At 39.0% G+C, this 22694-nt stretch overlaps 1 protein-coding gene across 6 annotated transcripts in view; it reads right to left on the minus strand.

Moving 5' to 3' along the window:
- LOC107863539 (ATP-dependent 6-phosphofructokinase 4, chloroplastic) overlaps positions 1 to 22694 on the minus strand; it is a 46822-nt gene that overhangs the window by 19847 nt on the left and 4281 nt on the right. For 2 of the 6 annotated variants that reach the window (XR_007053118.1, XM_047408458.1), the window contains exons 7-13: positions 22511 to 22564; positions 22344 to 22408; positions 22129 to 22210; positions 12626 to 12755; positions 12464 to 12504; positions 2992 to 3216; positions 2073 to 2121 (exon numbers count right to left, since the gene is read on the minus strand). Coding sequence is in view for 4 of the 6 variants with exons in the window: in XM_047408458.1 (XP_047264414.1) it covers positions 2073 to 2121; positions 2992 to 3216; positions 12464 to 12504; positions 12626 to 12755; positions 22129 to 22210; positions 22344 to 22408; positions 22511 to 22564 (646 nt within the window). In the remaining 2 variants the exon portion in view is untranslated. Of the gene's footprint in view, positions 1 to 2072; positions 2122 to 2187; positions 2299 to 2991; positions 3217 to 12463; positions 12505 to 12625; positions 12756 to 22128; positions 22211 to 22343; positions 22413 to 22510; positions 22565 to 22694 lie in introns of those variants that run through there. The other 4 variants (XM_047408462.1, XR_007053119.1, XM_047408459.1 and 1 more) reach the window with 4 other exon arrangements.

Genomic DNA, 22694 nt, shown 5'->3' on the forward strand with positions numbered 1-22694 from the left:
TATTAGGGCGGGATGGATGAAGTGGAAGCTCGCTTCGGGGGTGTTGTGTGATAAGAAGGTGCCGCCCAAGCTTAAAGGCAAATTCTACAGGGTGGCAGTCCGTCCGACCATGTTGTATGGAGCGGAGTGTTGGCCAGTTAAGAACTCCCACATTTAAAAAATGAAGGTGGCGGAAATGCGGATGTTGCGTTGGATGTGTGGGCTGACTAGGGGGGATAGAGTTCGGAATGAGACTATCAGGGAGAACGTTGGTGTGACTCCAGTGGAGAATAAGATGCGGAAAGTCCGACTGAGATGGTTCGGATACGTGATGAGGAGGAGCATGGATGCTTCGGTTCGTAGGTATGAGAGGCTAGCTTTGAATAGTTTTAGGCGGAGTAGGGATAGGCCGAAGAAGTACTGGGGAGAGATGATTAGGCGGGACATGGAACAGTTACAGCTCACTGAGGACATGACCCTAGATAGGAAGATCTAGAGGACGCGAATTAGGGCAGAAGGCTAGGGTCAGTTTGGGTCGCTAGTTTAGGGAATTACTTGGTGGGGGTATTATTCTTGTTATGATACCTTGTTTCATGCTTTATTACGAACCTGTTTACTTTTCTCTGTTTTCTATTACTTGTGGGTGTCGTATTTATGTTATGCCACCTTGTTCCATGCTTTACTATGAATTTGTGTAGTATTCTGTGTCTCGAGCCGGGGGTCTATCGGAAAAAGCTTTTCTACTTCTTTAGAGGTAGAGGTATGGACTACGTACATCTTACCCTCCCCAGACCTCACTATGTGGGAATACATTGGGTTTGTTGTTGTTGTTGTTGTTTCTTTCGCTAGGATTTTTCTTTTACATGGACATCCAAGTGGAAGTCTTGTATACCTGGTGACATCCTTTGTGCCCAAGAAAGTGGACATCTTTGCGCCCAAGATAAGGGGCCCCGCAAAATACCTTGTGCCCAAGTATGTTTGTAAATAGCCACATTCTATGTATTAAGAGAAACAAAAAAGAAAGTGAAAGAATAGTAATCGCAGTAGTTCTCCCTCTATTCTTGTATTATTTAATGCAACAAAATATGTAACGTGGGAGTTTTGGACATCCATTTCATAACACTCCCCTTGGATGTCCATGTAAAAGAAAAATTCTAGCGAAATAGATATTCCATATGATTTTTTGGAGCTGCAGCGGGGATGTCTGGTTAAAGTTGGAGGAATAGTTTGATTTTTAAAGCAAAGTGGGAGGGGGAGGGGGGGAGGGGGATTTTCATCCAGTTTAAACAAATGAAGAAAAATTGAGGCTGAATGAGCAAAGATGAATAGCATAAAAGATTAAGATAGAAGAATAGAAAAGAAAAGGAAAAAGGACAATGAATGTGTCCCTGGGATATGAAAGAAAAAAATGCAAATTAGGCCCATGTTTACTTCGGCAGATCCAAATTCTGGTCAAGCAGGTGGAATCCCCATGGTTAACCAATGCAGCTAGAATCTCCATCAGAGTTCGGGTGCCACCCATTCTCAAATATCAGCTTTCCTCTGTTTTATATTACTTATGGGTGCCGTATTTATGTTATGTAATCTGCTTCTGTGCTTTACTATGTGTTTGTGTGGTATCTCGTGCCTTGAGCCGGGGGTCTATCGGAAACAGCCTTTCTACTTCATCAGAGGTAGAGGTATGGACTGCGTACATCTTACCCCCCCAGACCCCACTAGGTGGGAATACACTGGGTCTGTTGTTGTTGATCTGTACGTACAAGAAATTTTAGCCAAGTTTCTGGGTGCTAGTGCACCCTACCCTTCTACATCACTGCATGGATCCACCCTACCTACTCCTATTCCTCAACTTCTCAAAGTCATCAAAGAGTTCCTTCAATTCTAGTTTTCTCCTTGCTTTCTTTACTGTATGTATTACACAGTTTCAACCTATTCTGAAATCCATCCAATTCAGACTATAGTAAAATTTTGGGATATTGGAAGAACTAACATTTCGACAATAAGCAACTAGGGGAAGCATAACACAATAAAATACTTAAGAAGCATACATCATATGCATCGTGAAACAAGATCCAAAGAAGCAGGTTAAGTACCTATGTATTTCATATTTATTGTCATCTTACGGACATTTGTGAAATGATCCTGTAACATCAAACAAAAATAGCATTTGAAAAGTAAATAATCAGGAAAGGAAAAGACACTAGATTAAAGTGTTTCATATCTCTATACCACAGGTCCCGTGTATAAGGTAATATCAGATGAAGAGACTTTCACAATATAGAAAGTTTCCTTGGCATGCATGGACACTTCCATATTAAACTGGACATTGTAAAAAACAGTTGGGTCATTCATCTAGCAATCCACATATTTCCTTTGGGCTTAAATGATATCATAAATTCAAGTGATTCAATCCAAGTAGAGTAACAAACAGCACAAAACATCAGATCAGAGTAACAGCTCTACTGCAAGAGTGGTAACAAGGAAGAAGAGACTACTAAATTGTTTCGAGTTTTAAAGTGTACATCCTGACAAAACGATATATATATAAAGGAATCTGTTGATGGTGTTTATAAGGCATAAGTAGTTCAACACGCAATTGGGCTGGTCATCTTAAAAACCAAGCGGTATGAAATGCTTGAACCATCTTACAAACCCAAGTTCAGAAAATAAATTTAAAAAAAAATAATAATACTCCCTCCATCCCATTTTATGTGTCGTCATTTCCTTTTTGGTCCGTCCCAAAAAGAATGTTACCTTTCCTTATTTGGTAGCTATTTAAAGACACAATTACACTTTTACCCTTATTGGTCACACTAAATTAAAAAAAAGATAGTAGCAAATTTTTTAATAAAGGACAATTTGGTAAACATCAACAAGTCTTTCACTATTTCTTAAACTCCGTGCCCGGTCAAACCATGCCACATAAAATGGGACGGAGGGAGTATAAAGACAAACATCAAGGTTCAGAGGAACTCCCAGACGGAGATATGCAGGAAGAGACTCGGAGTATACCTTAATATGTTGTGTTAACCAAAGACCAACGTCGAGGAGTAGCCTATTTCCTGATGCATCTTTCTCTTGAAATGCTTGCATACTTTGAGCAACATATTCCTGCCCAGCACCTTCTGCTAATACAATTAGCACATGCCTATTTTCTTTGAGCTGCTGCTCCACATATTCATAGAGCCCGCCTGGACCTTCCAAGTAAAATGGGGACTCTGGGATCAAGCAACAGTCCTGGCACAATTAAGACATTATTAAATGGATGTAATCAAGTTCTATATAAAGTAAGAATCCCACAAAAATTTCACCTTAGATTCCATTTTTAGAAACAAGTATGCTACTCTTAGATTTCAGTTTAATGAAGAAAACAGTGAACTGCATAGCATATGCTATGAACATGTGCAAACACAAACGATAGATATCGTTGGACATGATACAGATGTTTATTATATGATCCACAATGTTGCTGCTGGTTCAAGTCTCTACGTATATTATGTAATTTCTTATTCAGCGAAAGTACATTCTGTCTTTACCATTGTGTTGCAGTAACATTTAAACAAGCTCACCAACTCTTCAGATTGAGATAGAAAAGTTGGTTTTGCAATAAAGTCACAGGAAAGGCATTTATTCTATCTTGATTATCATGATGTTAAGAATGTCAAATATTAGGAAATTGTAAATATGGCTAGAATCCATACCTGGTGAATGTCAGGTTTGCTGCAATTGTGTCATTAGGCATAGGAATTATTATCTTTTCCTTTTTTCTTGGATTACTACTAAATGCTATTTAAATTCCAACATGCTTGAGGAAAATGAAATAACCAAACAATTAATTCAATCTCTTTTTTCTTTTTTCTTTACATAGAATTAGAGGCGGTATCAAGCCCTTCTTTTGAACATTTTTTTTCCTTTTGGTTCTTTATTATTTTTTCTAATATCCGTAGTGTCCGCACCAATTTGTGCGCACCTAGACTAATTCCATGATATACATGTTATTTCCCACTAACACAAGTACCGGGTAGCTCTATCCACCAAAGCTTGGACAGATGAGAAAATCACCTAGTGCTTCGCCTTCACTGAAATTTGAACTTGAGACCTCATGGTTCTCAATCCACTTCATCCTTGAATGCTTCTAGTTTTCTATTATTCATAAGAAAAAGAAAATTTCGGGCATGCAACCCTAAGTCGACAGCTATTGCTTCAATTTTGCAGAGGCTGAATACTAAGCAGTGTTTCGGGTTACATGTGAATTTATTTGGTTAAAGTAGGTTCTCAAAGAGTTATTTGTGGAGGAGATGCACTAATGCAGTTGATCTGCAAGAACCAACTTACAGTGAGCATCGCTTCAAACCCATATTTTATGACGAAAGAATGACATAGAAATATCTTGCCATTTAATTCGACAAAAGAATGAGTCAGGTGCATTGCAATAACTTTTTGTCAACTTGAATAATCAGTCTATAAAATCATTCTTGACTCTAGATTTGATGTTATTTGCGGCAAGTTAGGAGCATGATAATAGATTCTACTCGATAGCAGGAATTCAATGGACTTGAAGATCGAAAATACTGTTCCAGGAGTAACTAACTCGAGAAAACAGTTAAGAAGAAGAAAAGCAGTTAAGAAGAAGAACTGAGAACGAGATTTAGAGGGAAGAAAGTAATTTCTGTATTTCTATGAATGAAATGAATGTGATTACATGTTTATATAGAGCTCATGAATCCACTACTCAATCAGCTACGCCACTAGAGTTAGTTATAATTACTTAACTAACTGTCTAACTAACTACACTATAGCAACTACAGTGTAAACTAATTTCTGGAATTATCACAATTTCCTACTAATGAAATATTGTGTATCAGTACTCCCCCCGTACAAAAGATCCTTGACCTCAAGGATCAAACAAAGGAAACCTAGTCTTCAGTACACTAGCAAATTCCCAAGTAGCAACGAAGTCCATTCCACTTGATCAACACCTGTGCAACAGCCTTATTCTCTTTCTTTACCATCCTTCTTTGTAAGACTCAGGTTCAGGACAATGAGGATTTGCCAAGTCAACAGTAGGAGGATAATAGCATTTCTTTAACAGAGAAACATGGACAGTAGGATGTATCTTGACAGAATCAGGAAGCAACAGAGTGTAGGAAAAAGTGTAGGCAACAGGATCAACTTTTTTTATGATTTGGAAAGGTCCATAAAACTTAGCAGCTAGCTTGTGTGAAGCATGATTAGTGATAGTAACCTGCTTGTAGGGATGAACCTTGAAGTAAACCCAGTCTCCAACATCAAAATTCATGTCGGTTCTATGAGCATCAAACAGCTGTTTCATTCTTATTTGAGCCCTGGTAAGGTGGTGCTTAAGCAACGGAAGTTTGAGCTCTCTATTCAGCATCAGCATCCCAACTAGCTACGATAGCTTGAAACAAATCAGTATTTGTAGATGAAATGAACAAGGCCAGCAACTCAGCTCCAGTGACTCTTGACAAGGCATCAGCAACTTTATTATCAACTCCTCTTTTGTACTCTATAGAGTAGTCAAAAGGCATTAGTAAGTTCACATTCTGTGTTTAGTTCAAGAAAAGTAGGAGATCAGAAAATTCTCATTAATAAACCTATATTGCCTACCCCTAATTCAACTCAAGGAAGCTTTAATAAGAATCTGAATAGAAGAAGGTTGAGCCTGGAGGAAATCAATGAAAAAAGGGCAAAGGGATTTTGCTACTTTTGCAATGAAGAGTATAGTATGGGGCATAAGTGTAATACTTCGAAACAATTGTATTTGTTAGAATTGGAAAAAGTAGATGAAGCAGATAATGTAGTGGATGAAACTGAGGTGGAAGTGCATGAGGAAGAGGAGAGCAAGTTGGAACTATCTCAACCTGCTGAACATATGGAGATCTCCATTCATGCTTTAAATGGATCTTTAGGTTTTAGGACACTAAAAGTGACTGGATACCATGCTAAGAAAGGGCTGCATATACTGATAGACACTGGAAGTTCTCATAACTTCATAGACCCTGACTTAGTACAACAGCTAGGGTGTGCAGTAAGATCTACTAGTCCACAAATGGTTGTTGCAGCTAATGGAAGCATGAAAGTAGATAAAATGACCACCATCATTTGATTGTTGCAAGGAGCTGAGTTTTCAGCAGACTACTGCTACCCTTGGTATCTTGTGATGTAGTGCTTAGGGTGCAATGGTTGTTGACCTTGGGTGATATCAAGATGAATTTCAAAAATCTAACCATGGAATTCTGGTACAAAGGCAGGAAGCATGTACTAAGAGGTGCTGGGAACCAGGTGCAGACTCCAAGTGCTGGCAAGCTGGCTAAACACTCAAGTAATCAATCCCAACTTTGTATGATTCAAGTGATGCCTATGGGGAGTGAACAAATGAGAGGACATTCAATAGATCCTGATGAAAGCGTACCTGAAAATGATCAAGCATTATTTGATTTGTTGTTGGAGTTTCATAAGTTGTTTGAAGAACCAAGTGGTCTACCACCTTCCCGGGGGTGTTTGATCATAGGATTGTCCTGCAAGCTGGAACTGAACCCTAAATAAAAAACCTTGCAGATACCCTTCCATTAAGGACATTATAGAAGGCCTGGTGCAGCAAATGTTAGAACAGGAGATTATACAGCCTAGTTGTAGTCCATTTGCATCTCCAGTGGTTCTAGTGGGTAAGAAAGCTGGTACTTGGAGATTATGTGTTTGGAGATTATGTGTTGACTATAGGGACCTGAATAAGTTTATTGTGAAGAATAAGTTCCCTATTCCTATTGTTGAAGATCTATTGGATGAGTTAGGATGAGTTGGGAGGAATACAACAACAACAACAAACCCAGTGTATTCCCACATAGTGAGGTCTGGGGAGGGTAAGATGTACGCAGTCCATACCTATACCCCTAAAGAAGTAGAAAGGCTGTTTCCGATAGACCCCCGGCTCGAGACACGGAATACTAAACAAATTCATGAACTGCAAAACATTACCAATAATAGAAAATTAGAAATTACCACAGAATAGATAGTTTATCCATTCTGCATTAAGCTTATGTTCACGAGCATCCTTATATTTCCAAAAATAATCAGAATATCTACCTTTTTTTATTTTACAATCTCAGAGCAGTATCACTGATTCACTGAATGTGATCCTGATTTATATCAAGAGTACTTTCAGCTAGAGATTACTATAGATCTTAAACTTGACCTGAATTAAGTTAATTTGTCAATTGATTCAAAGATTGTCAATTGATTCAAAGATTGTAACTGGCAAAACGGATAAGTGTAAGATAGTTGATACATATAGTTCAAGATTTCAAAGGCATTTGATAATGTAGATTAAACATTAAGAAATTAGAAATCCACATCCAACGAAATAGTTAACAAAAAGAATAAAACAGAAGGAAACAAATAGAAGGAAGGAGGAAAAAAAAAGAAATATGAAGAAAAAAAAACAAATATGATATACTTGGAGATACGGAAACATTGGTGAAATGAGATATCAACAAGGTCTAGCAAGACACCTTAACATGTTCTACAAACCTCAATTACTCATCTAAAAATTCAATCAAGACATGAGTCGTGACAGATTCAAACTTGACAGTTTGACACTATCTATAGCAGAGTAGAGACCATATAACTCATTACCTTGCTTTTGGTACCTGCCACATGGATAATCTCCATCTGCTTAATTGGTTCTTCTAGTTCCAGCATCATGAGTTAGGAGGAATGAGGATCAAAAATATTCTCAAAGATTGACTTAAGATCTGGCTATCATCAATTGAGAATGGCTACAGAAGACGTGCCCAAAACTGATTTTAGAACTCATTCAGGACACTTTGAATACTTGGTGATGCCTTTTGGCTTATCTAATGCACCTGCTGCATTCCAAGGATTGATGAACTTTGTATTTCAGAAATTTCTCAGGAAACATGTGCTAGTTTTCTTAGATGATATCTTGGTTTCCAATAGAACTATTGAGGAGCATTTAGTACATCTAAGGTCTGTGTTTGAAGAGATGATCAAGCATTAATTATTTGCCAAGAGGAGCAAGTGTTTCTTTGGTGTTCAGAAAATTAAGTACCTTGGCCACTTTATCTCATCAGAGGGAGTGTCAACAGATCCTCAAAAAATTAAAGCAGTGAAGAGGTGGCCTATTCCATCTACTCTTAAGCAATTAAGAGGGTTCTTGGGACTGGCTGGTTACTATAGAAGGTTCATACAAGGTTCTAGTGTGATCAGCAAACCTTTAAATGATTTAACCAAGAAGAACAACTTTCAATGGTCATTCATAGCCCAAGAAGCTTTTGATCACTTGAAGGAAGCATTGACACAGGCTCCTGTTCTTGCTTTGCCTGATGTCAATAAGACATTTGTTGTGGAGACTGATGCTAGTGGATTTGGAATAGGGGTTGTACTCATGCAAGAAGGGATCCAATTGTTTTTATAAGCAAAGCTTTGTCCCCTAAGCATGTTACACTATCAGTTTATGACAGAGAGTTGTTAGCAATTATTCAAGCCATCACTAAATGGTCTCAATACTTACTAGGGCAAAGGTTTATAATAAGGATTGATCAAAAGGCTCTGAAGTTCCTTATGGAGCAAAAGCTACACACTAATTCATAGTTGTTATGGTTGACCAAGCTAATGCCTTTTGACTACTCTATAGAGTACAAAAGCGGAGTTGATAACAAAGTTGTTGATACCTTGTCAAGAGTCAAAGCGGAGTTGATAACAAAGTTGTTGATACCTTGTCAAGAGTCATTGGAGCTGAGTTGCTGGCCTAATTCATTTTACCTACAAATACTGATTTGTTTCAAGCTATTGTAGCTAGTTGGAATGTTGATGCTAATCTGTAGAAGCTCATTCCAGACTTACAGCACAATCCTACAATTCACATTATTCACCTGGAGTCAGGGTCAACTTAGAAGGAAGGGTAGGTTAGTGGTTCGCAAGGATCAAGATTTGAGAAAAGAAATCATATCATTATGGCATGCTAGCCCTCAAGGTGGTCACTCGGGTGTTGAGGCTACATTAAAGGAGATTACTTACTCTTTTTTATTGGAAGAACATAAGAGGGGATGTGAAGAGATTCATTCAGGGTTGTGATGTTTGCCAAAAGAACAAGTCTGATGTAGCTGCAATCCTAGACTTTTGCAACCTTTACCCATCCCGGATGTGGTATGGTCTCAGATTAGCATGGATTTTATTGATGGGTTGCCTCAGTCTCATGGTTATGAGGTGATTCTCGTGGTAGTGGATAGACTCAGTAAGTATGGGCATTTCCTTCCCCTCAAGCATCCTTATACAGCTCACACAGTTGCTAAAGCTTTCATGGATAATGTTGTGAAGTTGCATGGATTGCCTGATGCTATCACCGGTGACAGGGATGTTGTTTTCATCAGTTCTTTCTGGCAGGAATTATTCACATTACAAGGTGTTAAGTTGCATACATCTTCGGCATATCACCCCCAATCTGATGGTCAAACTGAAGTTTTAAACAAATGTTCAGACACATAATTAAGATACTACTGCAATGAGGATGCATCTAACTGGTTTTCTTGTCTTCCCATGGCTGATTATTAGTATAATACCTCTCATCATTCAGCTATTCAGACAACACCATATGAGGCTTTGTATGGCAAACCTCCACCACTACATTTGCCTTACCTTCCTGGTGAATCAGCTTCAGCTGAAGTTGATAACACCCTGCTGAATAGAGAGCTCAGACTTCAGTTGCTTAAGCACCACCTTACCAGAGCTCAAATAAGAATGAAATAGCAAGTTGATCCTCATAGAACCGTTGGGAATTTTGATGTTGGAGACTGGGTTTACTTCAAGGTTCATCCCTACAAGCAAGTTACTATCACTAATCATGCTTCACACAAGCTAGTTGCTAAATTTTATGGACCTTTCCAGGTCATAAAAAAAATCTCTTATCCTCCTACTGTTAACTTGGCAAATCCTCATTGTCCTGAACCTGAGCTAGTCTTACAAAGAAGGACGGTAAAGAAAGGGAATAAGGTTGTAGCACGGGTGTTGATCAAGTGGACTGGACTTCTTGCTAATGTTGCTACTTGGGAATTTGCTAGTGTACTGAAGACTAGGTTTCTTTTGTCTGATCCTTGAGGTCAAGGATCTTTTGTATGGGGGGAGTACTGATACACAATATTCATAAGTAGGAAATTGTGATAATTCCAGAAATTAGTTAGCACTGTAGTTGCTACAGTGTAGTTAGTTAGACAGTTAGTTAAGTAGTTATAAGTAACTCTAGTGACTTAGCTGATTGAGTAGTGAATTCATAAGCTCTATATAAACATGTAATCACATTCATTTCATTCATACAAATACAGAAATTACTTTCTTCCCTCTAAATCTCTTTCTCAGTTCTTCTTCTCAACTGTTTTTCTTCTTCTTAACTGTTTTCTCGAGTTAGTTACTCCTGGAACAGTATTTTCGATCCTCCAGTCCATTGAACTCCTGCTATCGAGTAGAATCTAGTATCTGATAAATGCCATTGAATTGCTTCACCTTCCAAGCGCAATGTGGCTATAGTAATTTTCTCAGAACAACAAAGAGCGTAAATTATCCCCTGTAAACTTCAGAAATTCCATACGTGACCACTTTGAAATATTGGATTAGGGATTATGATAATTGCCGGGGCTTTGATCCCTGTGGCCTCTCTCCTCAGATTGCCAACTTTAGATGGATCATCTTGCAGGCTGCTGGTGATTTTTCCCTTCTATTTTCTGAAGAATTCACCAAATATTCCTTCAATTCCAGTACTACCTGGTCCAATTTCTTCAGAGTAGTGGCTTCCCGTGTCAAATTTCCCATATCTGCGGCCAATTTCTGCACCATTTCTCGTAATTCAACAACTTCAAAAGAAGAATTCTCCGAAGATCTTGCTGTCTTTGTCATCATAAATTCAAGGAAAGGATGGCTCTGATACCAATGATACTAGATTCTACTCGATAGCAGGAGTTCAATGGACTCGAGGATCAAAAATATTGTTCCAGGAGTAATTAACTTGAGAAAACAGTTAAGAAGAAGAAGAAGAACTGAGAAGGAGATCTAGAGGGAAGAAAGTAATTTCTGTATTTCTATGAATGAAATGAATGTGATTACACGTTTACATAGAGCTCATGAATCCACTACTCAATCAGCTAAGCCACTAGAGTTAGTTATAACTACTTAACTAACTGTTTAACTAACTACACTGTAGCAACTACAGTGTTAACTAATTTCTGGAATTATCACAATTTCCTACTAATGAATATTATGTATCAGAGCATATAATATGTATGCTCCAACTCAGTGATTTGGAAGATATAGACGGTTGGTTGCTAAGTTGAATTACCTCACAATGATTAGGGATTCTCCTCGGGTATACAGACATTAATTGAACATTATAATATTCTGATATATGTATATGTAGAACGTCTGGATGTTATGTTTTAGTAGGTTATAATTTGGTGTCCTGGAAGAGCAGGAAACAAAATGTGGTTGCTAGATTTAGTGCAAAAGCATAATATCAAGCAATGGTTATAGCAACTTGAGAGCTAGTTTGGATCAAATTGTTGCTCAGAGAATTGAAGTTTGAAGAGATCAGTCAAATTGAACTTGTCTGTGATAATCAAGCAGACCTTCATATTGCGTCAAATTCGGTATTCCATGAAAGGACTAAGCACATTGAGATTGACTCACTTTTTCAGAAAGAAGATACCCTTAGGGGATATTATTATAACATTTGTGAAGTCAAGCTTTCAGATATTTTCCCCAAGTCCCTCACGGTCTTCGTAATAGTTACATCTGTTGTAAGAAGCTCCAGAAATATATGATTTATATGCACCATCTTGAAGGAGAGTGTAAGATAGTTAATGAATATAGAAGACCAGCCCCACATTGGAAAAGGCGTATTATGTATTGTGTAGAATACAAGTATAAATAGAGTATACAGTAGAGGATGAATCTTAATAATATTTTTCCCGTGTCTTCATTTCTCACACAGTTGCATTTTGTGATTCATTTGATATCCGCTACTCACTCTCAAGCAAGAGTTGATAACTCTGGAATGAGAAAGTAGTTGAGCTACAAGTTATGAGATATGAGACCCATTTTCTCTTGAAAGTAAAATAAAAGCAGTTGATCCCAACTTTTTTTGTCCATCTGGCTGGACTGTAGTTAGAATAAGTTGGATGAGCTACTTGATCTTTTAACCCACAAAAGCTTGAGAAAGAGAATCCCTCTCAAGAGACACTAGTGATGTTGATTATCTCATTTCTCACCCTAAATTAGATAATCCGACCACCAATATTCACTTTACTTCTGAAACTTTTTTCTTTAAGTTCTAGCTGTGCAATGATCTCAACTCCATCTAAATTATCTAATCCCACAATTACCCATTTTATAACCTATCCGACAGTCTCTTGGACGTTTGAAAAATAAAAATATTAAACCTCCATTGCCAAGGTCTTACCACATCACGGTTACCCAAAGTTGCAAGCATTGCAATGAATCCTGCATCACCAAAAGAGGAGCTGTTAAACAGAGATGTTACATAATAGATACATAAGAATTCAAGATGGAAAGAAATGTGTGTACAAGGAACATTTCCCAATACATCAATCAAGCCACCTACCGCTGTATCTTCCCATAAGCTTTACTATACCAACTCCATTCTCCACGCTTTCTGCCTCGACATGGGCAGCATTAATGGCCCTCTGAGCTTCCTCCACAGCAGTATCAAAGCCAAAAGATTTGTCTATCACCTACATGACATTGTAAGCACAAATTTGGACACAATCATGGTGAAATGCATAAGAGAAGTTTTATATGAGAGGTTAATCTGGAAAGTCACGGTAACTTGATATGTTTAAGAGTGTTCTCTAGGTTCTTTCGTGTGTTGAAAGCGTTTTAAAAAGCTCCAGGATAAATTATTTAAATATGAATAAAGTGAAATGAGCATGAAGTAACTATATTTTCATGCATACCATGAGACTACCATCTACTTGAAGGGGAAAATTAGTAGGAAACTGCTTCAGGAAGCTTTCCGGCCAATCCTCCAAACATAATCTTGGCAACAACAACAACAACATACCCAATGTATTCCCACATAGTGGGATTTGGGGAGGGTAGAGTGTACGCAGACCATACCACTACCTCAGGTGAAGTAGAGAGGCTGTTTCCGAAAGACCCCTGACTTAGGACCGATAACAGTATAACAAACACAAAACATAAATGCATATAAACTAGTACAGTATGCAAAATAAACTAACACCGCTAGCCACGAGATAATACTACAGCCACAAGACAATACTAAAAATCATCTATCCGAAACCATAGACATCACTCAACACCACGCACAAGAAACTTCAGACACAAATAAAGAACGCTCCCCTACTATTACCGACGCACTCCCACCCCCTAACCTCCACCCTAATCCGCGTCCTCCACACCTTCCTATCAAGGGTTATGTCCTCCGCAAGTTGTAACTACTTCATATCATGCCTAATCACCTCCCTCCAATATTTCTTCGACCTACCTCCACCCCGCCTAAAACCATCCATAGCCAATGTGTCATGTCCTCCGTAAGTTGTAACTGCTTCATATCATGCCTAATCATCTCCCTCCAATATTTCTTCGGCCTACCTCCACCCCACCTAAAATCAACCATAGCCAGTGTCTCACACCTCTGCACTGGAGCATCAAAGCCCCTCCTCATCACGTGCCCGAACCAACATAACCTCACTTCTCGCATCTTGTCCTCCATCGAAGCCACTCCCGCCTTCTCCCGAATAATCTTATTCCTCACCCTATCTTTCCTAGTATGGCCACACATCCATCGGAACATCCTCCTCTCTGCCACCTTCAATTTTTGGATGTGGGAGTTCTTAACTGGCCAACACTCCACTTCATACAACATAGTCAATCGGACTGTCACTCTGTAGAACTTACCTTTAAGCTCCAGGGGCACCTTCTTATCACATAAAACTCCCGAAGCGAGCCTACATTTCAACCACCCTGCCCAATACGATGCGTGACATCCACGTCATTCTCACCATTGCCCTGAATCATAGACCCCAGATACTTAAAACTCTTCCTCTTCTGAATGGCGTGAGAGTCCAGCTTCACAACCACGTTAGTCTCCTGCAACACATCACTAAACTTAAACTCCAAGTACTCCATTTTGGTCCTGCTCAAACCAAAATCCTTTAGACTCAAGGGTCTGTCTCCAAATCTCCAACTTATTATTAACTCCTCCCCGAGTCTCGTCAATCAGTACCACATCATCAACAAATAACATACACCAAGGCAGCTCCCCTTGAATATATCGCGTCAACATCCATCACCAAGGCAAATAAAAAAAGGCCAAGAGTTTATCCTCGGTACCCTGTCAACACCGAAAAGTGCTCTGAATCTCCACCTATCATCCTCACACGAGTCTCCGCCATCATACATATCCCGAATCAACCTAGTTTACACCACGGGCACCCCTCTAGCCTCCAAACACCTCCACAGAATCTCCCTTTGCAACTCTATCATATGCCTTCTCAAGATCAATAAACACCATGTGCAAGTCCTTCTTACTCTCCCGAAACTGCTCCACTAATCTCCTCACAAGGTGAATGGCCTCAGTAGTCGAGCGACCTGGCATGAAACCGAATTGATTCTCAAGGATAGTCACGATCCTTCTCAGCCTCAACTCTACCATCCTTTCCCAAACCTTCATAGTATGACTCAACAACTTGATACCTCTATAGTTATTGCAACTCTAGATGTCTCCCTTATTTTTATATAATGGAATCATCGTACTCCACCTCCAATCTTCAAGCATCTCCGTCGCCCTAAAAATGATGTTAAACAACCTCGTCAACTACTCCAAACCTGCCCCGCCAGTGCTCTTCCAAAAATCTACTGGAATCTCATCTGACCCCGTCGCCCTACCTCGACGCATCCTGCCCCCCTTGACCTCCTCAACTTTGATAAGCCTACAATAACAATAATCGTGACACTTCTCAGATTTCTCCAAGACCCCCAACACGAAACCTTTGTCCCCCTCGTCATTCAAAAGTTTATGAAAATAGGACTATCACCTCTTCCTAATGAGGGCATCCTCAACCAACACTGTACCATCCTCTCCCTTGATGCACTTCACTTGGTCAAGGTCACAAGCCCTCTGCTCCTTGGCCTTGGCAAGCCTATACAACTTCGTATCCCCGCCTTTCTCCTCTAAAGCCGCATAGCCTTGGCAAGCCTATACAACTTCGTATCCCCGCCTTTCTCCTCTAAAGCCGCATACAAGCTCTCAAAAGTTGTTGTCTTAGCCGCCGTAACCGCTAACTTAGCCTCTCTTCTAGCTGCCTTATACTCCTCCTTATTCATCTGCCTCTTCTCATTATCCTTGCTCTCAACCAACTTAGCATAAGTCATCTTCTTAGACTCCACCTTCTTCTTAACCTCTTCGTTCCACTACCAGTCCCCTCGATGCTTGCCAAATCGACCTCTTGAGACACCCAGCACCTCTCTAGCAGTATCCCTAATGCAACTGGCAATTGTCTCCCACATACTATCCACATCCCCTCTACTCTCCCAAGCTCCCTTACTCTTCAACTTCTCCCCCATTTCCAAAGCATTAGCCAAAGTCAAGCTACCCCACTTAATCTTGGGCCGAGCCTCCATACTCCTTTTCTTTCTGCCCTTATTATTTACCAAGTCCACCAACAACAACCTATGTTGAGTCGAAAGATGCTCGCTAGGTATGACCTTACAGTCTCTACAAATCGCTTTATCACCCTTACAGTCTGAAGTTTGCTTGTGAAGTGGTGTAAGAGAAAATGTCAATTAGTCGCGCATAGTCACTTCTTATTGTTAAATGTTTTTCAAATCCACGACCTCTTAAATTGTTACGTTTTTTGTTGAATTTTTTTTCCATGGAACCCACATCTGCTAATTCACCAAACAATTCACATCAAGAAAAAAGAGCGAAAATTTCAGCAATGACCAACATACAAAACACACTTTTTAGTTCTCCTATAAACAAGGGAGAAATCTAGCACAGGCGGCTGACAAAATCACGTGTACGTTTGTTTTTATTGATTTGTGAATATGTAACTAGGATAGGATCAGATTTTGTAGGATCTAAAATTAATCTGATAAAATCAGATCTGATATACAACTAAATAGTTTAGGAAATTAGATCAAATAAAATCATCCCTTGATTCCCAAATCACCTAGAATCAAGGGATATGATTGCTAGTTTGTTTGCTTTTCTCTACTATATCTTTGTACCTCTACAGGTGAATAAAATGTACATTTTTGGTACCAAAACTAACAAGGTATCAGAGCAGCTTTATTCTGGTGTTACTTATGAATAAAACAACATTTTCTGGACTACGTTACCAATAGGATCAATAGAAGTCGAGAATTCTGTTAGCAAAGTTCCGACCGAAACAACAATGAAACCATGGTGTGATTTTTGCAAAAAACACGGGCACACTCGTGAGACTGCTAGAATATCCATCGAAAATCGCCTAGCTGGAATAAAAAAAGCGCGAACTGCCATGGCAGTCAGACCTTTCAGTATACCAGCGAAAAACCAGGGCTACAATCTTCTCCAAAAATGTCATCGGAGCAATTAGAGCTATTGCACAAACTTCTCCAATCTTATCTCCAGACCAGTAAACATGGTCTTTCTACTCTCACTTGTTCTTTTTCCCATACAGGCAATGTACCATCTGTTTTTTTCAAGTACAGAATCAAGTGGTATATGTTCTTGGATCATAGATTCAGGGGCCAGTGATCACATGACATAGAATTACCACCTTTTCTCGACTTACACTTTTTCAGCAGGAAATAAAAAAATCAAAGTTGTTGATGGTTCCTTCTCAGCAATTGCTAGAAAAGGGACAGTCAAACTAACCCCTTTTTTGACTCTTTTTTATGTCCTTCATGTTCCAAAATTGTCTCATAATCTTTTGTCCATCAGCAAATTGACTCAAAACCTCAATTGTCGTGCTATCTTTGACTCTATTTCATGCATATTTCAGGACAAGGTCTCGGGGAGGATGATTGGCGATGATAGAGAGTTTGAAGGTCTCTATTTTCGAGAAGATGGTCGCAATTCAGCAAATTATAGTTCAACTTGTTTGAACTCTATTCTAGTTGATAATAAAATATGTTATGGCACTATAGATTGGTCATCCTAGTTTTCGTTATTTGAAACTCATGTTACCTTCAGTTGCTTATGAATAAAAATACATCCTTTTTCCAATGTGAATTTTGTGAAATGGCTAAACACAAACGCTCATCTTTTTCTTCCCAAAAATACCATGCCACAAAACCCTTTAAGTTAATCCGTAGTGATGTTTGGGGGCCTTCTAGAGTTGCAACTATAAATGGTAAAAGTTGGTTTGTGAGTTTCATAGATGATCATACTAACTTAGGTGTACCTACTGAAAGACAAAGAGGAAGTAAAACATATATTTGAGGCTTATTATGTTATGATTGAGACACAATTTCATGAGAAGATTCAAACATTTCGGAGTGATAATGGGAGAAAGTTTTTTAATGACCATCTATCTAGGCAATTTTTTCACTTCCAAAGGGAGTAGTGCACCATAGTTCATGTCCTGATACACCCCAACAAAATGGAGTAGCTGAGAGAAAAAATAGACATCTTATGGAGGTAATAACTAGAGCTTTAACATTCACAAGTGGAGTCCCTAAATTTCTTTGGGGAGAAGCTCTTTTGACATCCACCTATCTTATCAATAGGATGTCTTCCTGTGTTCTAGGTTTTAAAACCCCCAGTAAGTTAAAGACATACTTTCCTACTTCTAGCTTGGCCACTGATCTATCTTTGAAAGTCTTTGAGTGTGGTGTATTTGTTTATGTTCATGATCATAATAGGAGTAAACTTGATCCACGTGCTAAAAAATGTATTTTTGTTGGCTATGCCTCTAATCAGAAGGGATACAAATGTTATGACCCAAATACTAGAAAGGTTATTGTCACAATGGATGTCACTTTTTTTAAATCTCAATTGTTTATAGAACTCATCTTTAGGGGGAGAAGAATAGTGAACATTCGTGGGATAATAAGGATCCTCGTGATCTCATATGTTAGAAACAAAAGGATCCGCGTTTATGATAGATACAGGCTACAGTACTTTTGATACTTTTGATGATAACAACCTATACAAAGTAAGAGATCCCAATTTAAATAGTGAAAATAAGGAAACTGAGACCATAGAGCCTTTTCATGATACAATTAATGACAAAGACAGAGAACAAACAAAGGAATTACAGGTTTACATAAGAAGAAATCGGAATCAAGAAAAAGAGACTAAGGACTCTCATCAGAACCAAGTGTCCGCCCCGCAAGATCTCACTGATGTGCAAGGTAATTCTCCAGAACCTAATTCTGATTTACTCCTTGTTTCTTTAAACCTTAACCTACTAGTTGTTAAACGTATAGGGGTAAGAAGAAAAGTCATATAAAAACTTATCCCCTTCCTATATAGCTTTTCTTTCACAATTATCTGGAATGAACAACAACATACCCAGTGTATTCTCACATAGTGAGGCAGGGGAGGGTAGAGTGTATGCAGACCATACTACTACCTCAAGTGAAGTAGAGAGGCTGTTTTCGAAAGACCCCCCAGCTTAGGACAGATAACAGTATAACAAACACAAAACATAAATGCATATAAACTAGTACAGTATGCAAAATAAACTAACACCGCTAGCCACAAGATAATATTACAGTCACAAATAATACTAAAAACTATCTATCTGAAACCATAGACATCACTCAACACCACGCACAAGAAACTTCAGACACAAATAAAGAACATTCCCCTGCTGTTACAGACGCACTCCCACCCCCTAACCTTCACCCTAATCCGCGTCCTCCACACCTTCCTATCAAGGGTCATGTCCTCCGTAAGTTGTAACAGCTTCATATCATGCCTAATCACATCCCTCCAATATTTCTTCGGCCTACCTCTACCCCGCCTAAAACCATCCATAGCCAGTGTCTCACACCTCCGCACTGGAGCATCAAAGCCCCTCCTCATCACGTACTCAAACCAACATAACCTCACTTCACGCATCTTGTCCTCCATCGAAGCCACTCCCACCTTCCCTCGAAAAATCTCATTCCTCACCTTATCTTTCCTGGTATGGCCACACATCCATCGGAACATCCTCCTCTCCGCCACCTTCAACTTTTGGATGTGGGAGTTCTTAACTGGCCAACACTCCACTCCATACAACATAGTCGATCGGACTGTCACTTTGTAGAACTTACCTTTAAGCTTCGGGGACACCTTCTTATCACATAAAACTCTCAAAGCGAGCCTACATTTCAACCACAGCCCAATACAATGCGTGACATCCTCATCAATCTCACCATTGCCCTGAATCATAGACCCCAGATACTTAAAACTCTCCCTCTTCTAAATGGCCTGAGAGTCCAGCTTCACAACCACGTCAGCCTCCTGCGACACATCACTAAACTTAAACTCCAAGTACTCTGTTTTGGTCCCGCTCAACCGAAATCCTTTAAACTCAAGGTTCTGTCTCCAAATCTCCAACTTATCATTAACTCCTCCCCGAGTCTCGTCAATCAGTACCACATAATCAGCAAATAACATACACCAAGGCACCTCCCCTTAATATGTCACGTCAAAACATCCATTAACAAGGCAAATAAAAAAAGGCAAAGAGTTAATCATTGGTGCAACCCTATCAACACCGAAAAGTGCTCTGAATCTCCACCTACCGTCCTAACACGAGTCTCCGCGCCATTATACATGTCCTGAATCAACCTAGTATACACTACGAGCACCCCTCTAGCCTCCAAGCACCTCCGCAGAATCTCCCTTTGCAACTCTATCATATGCCTTCTCAAGATCAATAAGCACCATGTGCAAGTCCTTACTCTCCTGAAACTGCTCTACTAATCTCCTCACAAGGTGAATGGCCTCGGTAGTCGAGCGACCTGGTATGAAACTGAATTGATTCTTAGAGATAGTCACGATCCTTCTCAGCCTCGACTCTACCACCCTTTCCCAAATGCAGGATATCGAGAAATATGCAGGATGCTTTAAACGTTCCTGAGTGGAAGAAGGCAGTTCTAGATGAGATGAATGTTCTCGAGAGAAATAAAACTTGAAAAATGGTGGAACTACCACATGGAAAGAAAACAGTGAGATGCAAGTGGGTATTCACCATCAAATTTAAATCAGATGGATCTATAGAGAGGTATGAGGCACGTTTGGTGGCAAAATGATTCACTCAGACCTATGGGATTGACTATCTTGAGACATTTGCTCCAGTTGCCAAGCTGAATTCAATCAGGGTTCTTTCTAACCATTGTTGCCAACCTTGATTGGCCCCTTCAACAACTTGATGTGAAGAATGCATTCTTGAATAGAAAACTCGAAGAGGAAGTCTACATGGATCCTCCTCAGGGTTTTGAAGAAAGGTATGAAAATAGAGTGTGCAAGCTAAAGAAATCTTTCTACGCGCTCAAACAATCCCCAAGTGCTTGGTTTGAGAGGTTTACACAGTTTGTAAAAAGACAAGGGTACACTCAAGGGCAAGCAGATCATACCATGTTCTTTCGACATTCTCTTGTCGATGATATCATACTTACAGAAGATGACTTGTCTGAAATGATGAATTTGAAAGAACAGATGGATCAAAGATTGGGTTAGTTGAAATATTTTCTTGGCATGGAAGTAGCGAGATCAAAAGACGACATTATGGTGTCACAAAGGAAGTATGTACTGTATCTTCTAAAAGAGACAGGGATGAGTGTTTGTCGTCCAACTGAAACACCTATTGACCCAAATATAAAATTCGGAAACAAAGAAGGAAATTCAGTTGACCAAAGTCAATATCAGAGACTAGTAGGGAAGTTGATCTACTTGTCACACACTCGACCTGATATAGCTTTTGCTGTAAGCTTAGCCAGTCAATTTATGCATTCTCCGAAGGAAGAGTTTTTAAGAAGCGGTCTACAGGATTCTAAGATATCTAAAAAATTCACCAGGTAAAGGATTGTTTTTCAAAAAGAGTCAACATAGGAGCATCGAAAGCTTCACAGATGTAGATTGGGCAGGTTCTACTACTGACAAAAAGTCTACAGATATTGTACATTTATATGGGGAAATCTTGTGACTTGGAGGAGTAAAAAGCAGAATGTTGAAGCTGAATACCGGTCTATGGCTCATGGGATATGTGAAATGATTTAGCTCAAGAGGATAATGGAAGAACTGAAAAGCCTGTTTACTCTACCAATGAAGTTGTATTGTGACAACAGGGCCGCCATAAGTATTGCTCACAATCAAGTTCAACATGATAGGGCAAAAGATGTTGAAGTGGATAGACACTTCATAAAAGAGAAGATTGAAGAAGGAAGTGTATGCATGCCCTTCATCCCAACAAATCAGCAAATTGCGGATATTTTCACAAAAGGCTTGTTTAAACCAAAATTTGAAATTCTTGTAAGCAAGTTAGGCATGACAGATACATACATGCCAACTTGAGGGGGAGTGTTGATTTGTGAATATCTAACTAGGATAGAGTCTGATTTTGTAGGATCTAAATTGATCGGATAAAATAAGATCTAATATACTAATAAATAGTTTAGGAAATTAGATCAAATGAAATCATGATTCACAGATCACCTAGAATCAAGGGATATGATTTGCTCATTTCTTTGCTTTTCTCTGCTATATATTTGTACCTCTACAGATGAATAAAATGTACATTTTTGGTACCAAAACTAACAGCTTTCATGCCCTTTTTATGTTTCCGGACATTTTTCAGGAAATTGTTTGTAGTCAGTTGTGTTCCATTTATGCTTCTAGGTCAACTATTTAAACTTCCACATGAGAAAATTTTAGGAACTTGCATTCATTGAAAAGGAATAATTTAGAAGTATGTAAACAAAGTTTACTGGAAATTCTCTTGAGATATATCAACTTGCTTCTACTATTTATTACCCAGCAACTCTTCCTTTGATTTGATTGGCTCTTCGAAAAACGAAAAGGGAAATACAAAAGGATTGTAGATGCATCAATCTGAATGACCAAATCATTCCATGTTGAACAGAAACTAAGCTTCAGCTCACGTATGGTATAAGTAGTTGAACAGAACTTTTGTTTCTTTGCTCTTTCCCTTGTTTCCTCGATATATCGCATAAATCATAATGACTGAAAATTATAAGATAAAATAGATCACTCTGAGGCAACAAGCAGCACAGCTCAAGTGTTCATCAGAACACTATTTCTTTAGGAAACAGAAATTGTACAAGATAAACATCACACTTTAGTTGGCATAACTTACCGCGATATCATTATCAATTGTCTTGGGAATCCCAGCAACAGCCACTTTAATACCACGTTTTTCAACTTCCTTGGCAAACATATAGATGACACCATAGAGTTTTTAAGAATAATAGTTTTAATGGTTAGGAACTAATTGAGAAAGAGAAAATATCATAGTACAAAAACCTTGTAGATTGCAGCAGCCCCCTTTTGAGTTCCATCCCCTCCAATTATGTATACCTAGAACTCAAAAAAAGAAGAAAGCAACTAAATACTGTCAGGTTGTACTAAGCTTCCTGGTTAGATGTTACAATAGACCGGATCGTTTTTTTTTTCTTTTTTTTTTTTTTTTGGGGGGGGGGGGGGGGGG

Source organism: Capsicum annuum, chromosome 3 (genome assembly GCF_002878395.1).
Source record: "Capsicum annuum cultivar UCD-10X-F1 chromosome 3, UCD10Xv1.1, whole genome shotgun sequence".
Taxonomy (NCBI): domain Eukaryota; kingdom Viridiplantae; phylum Streptophyta; class Magnoliopsida; order Solanales; family Solanaceae; genus Capsicum; species Capsicum annuum.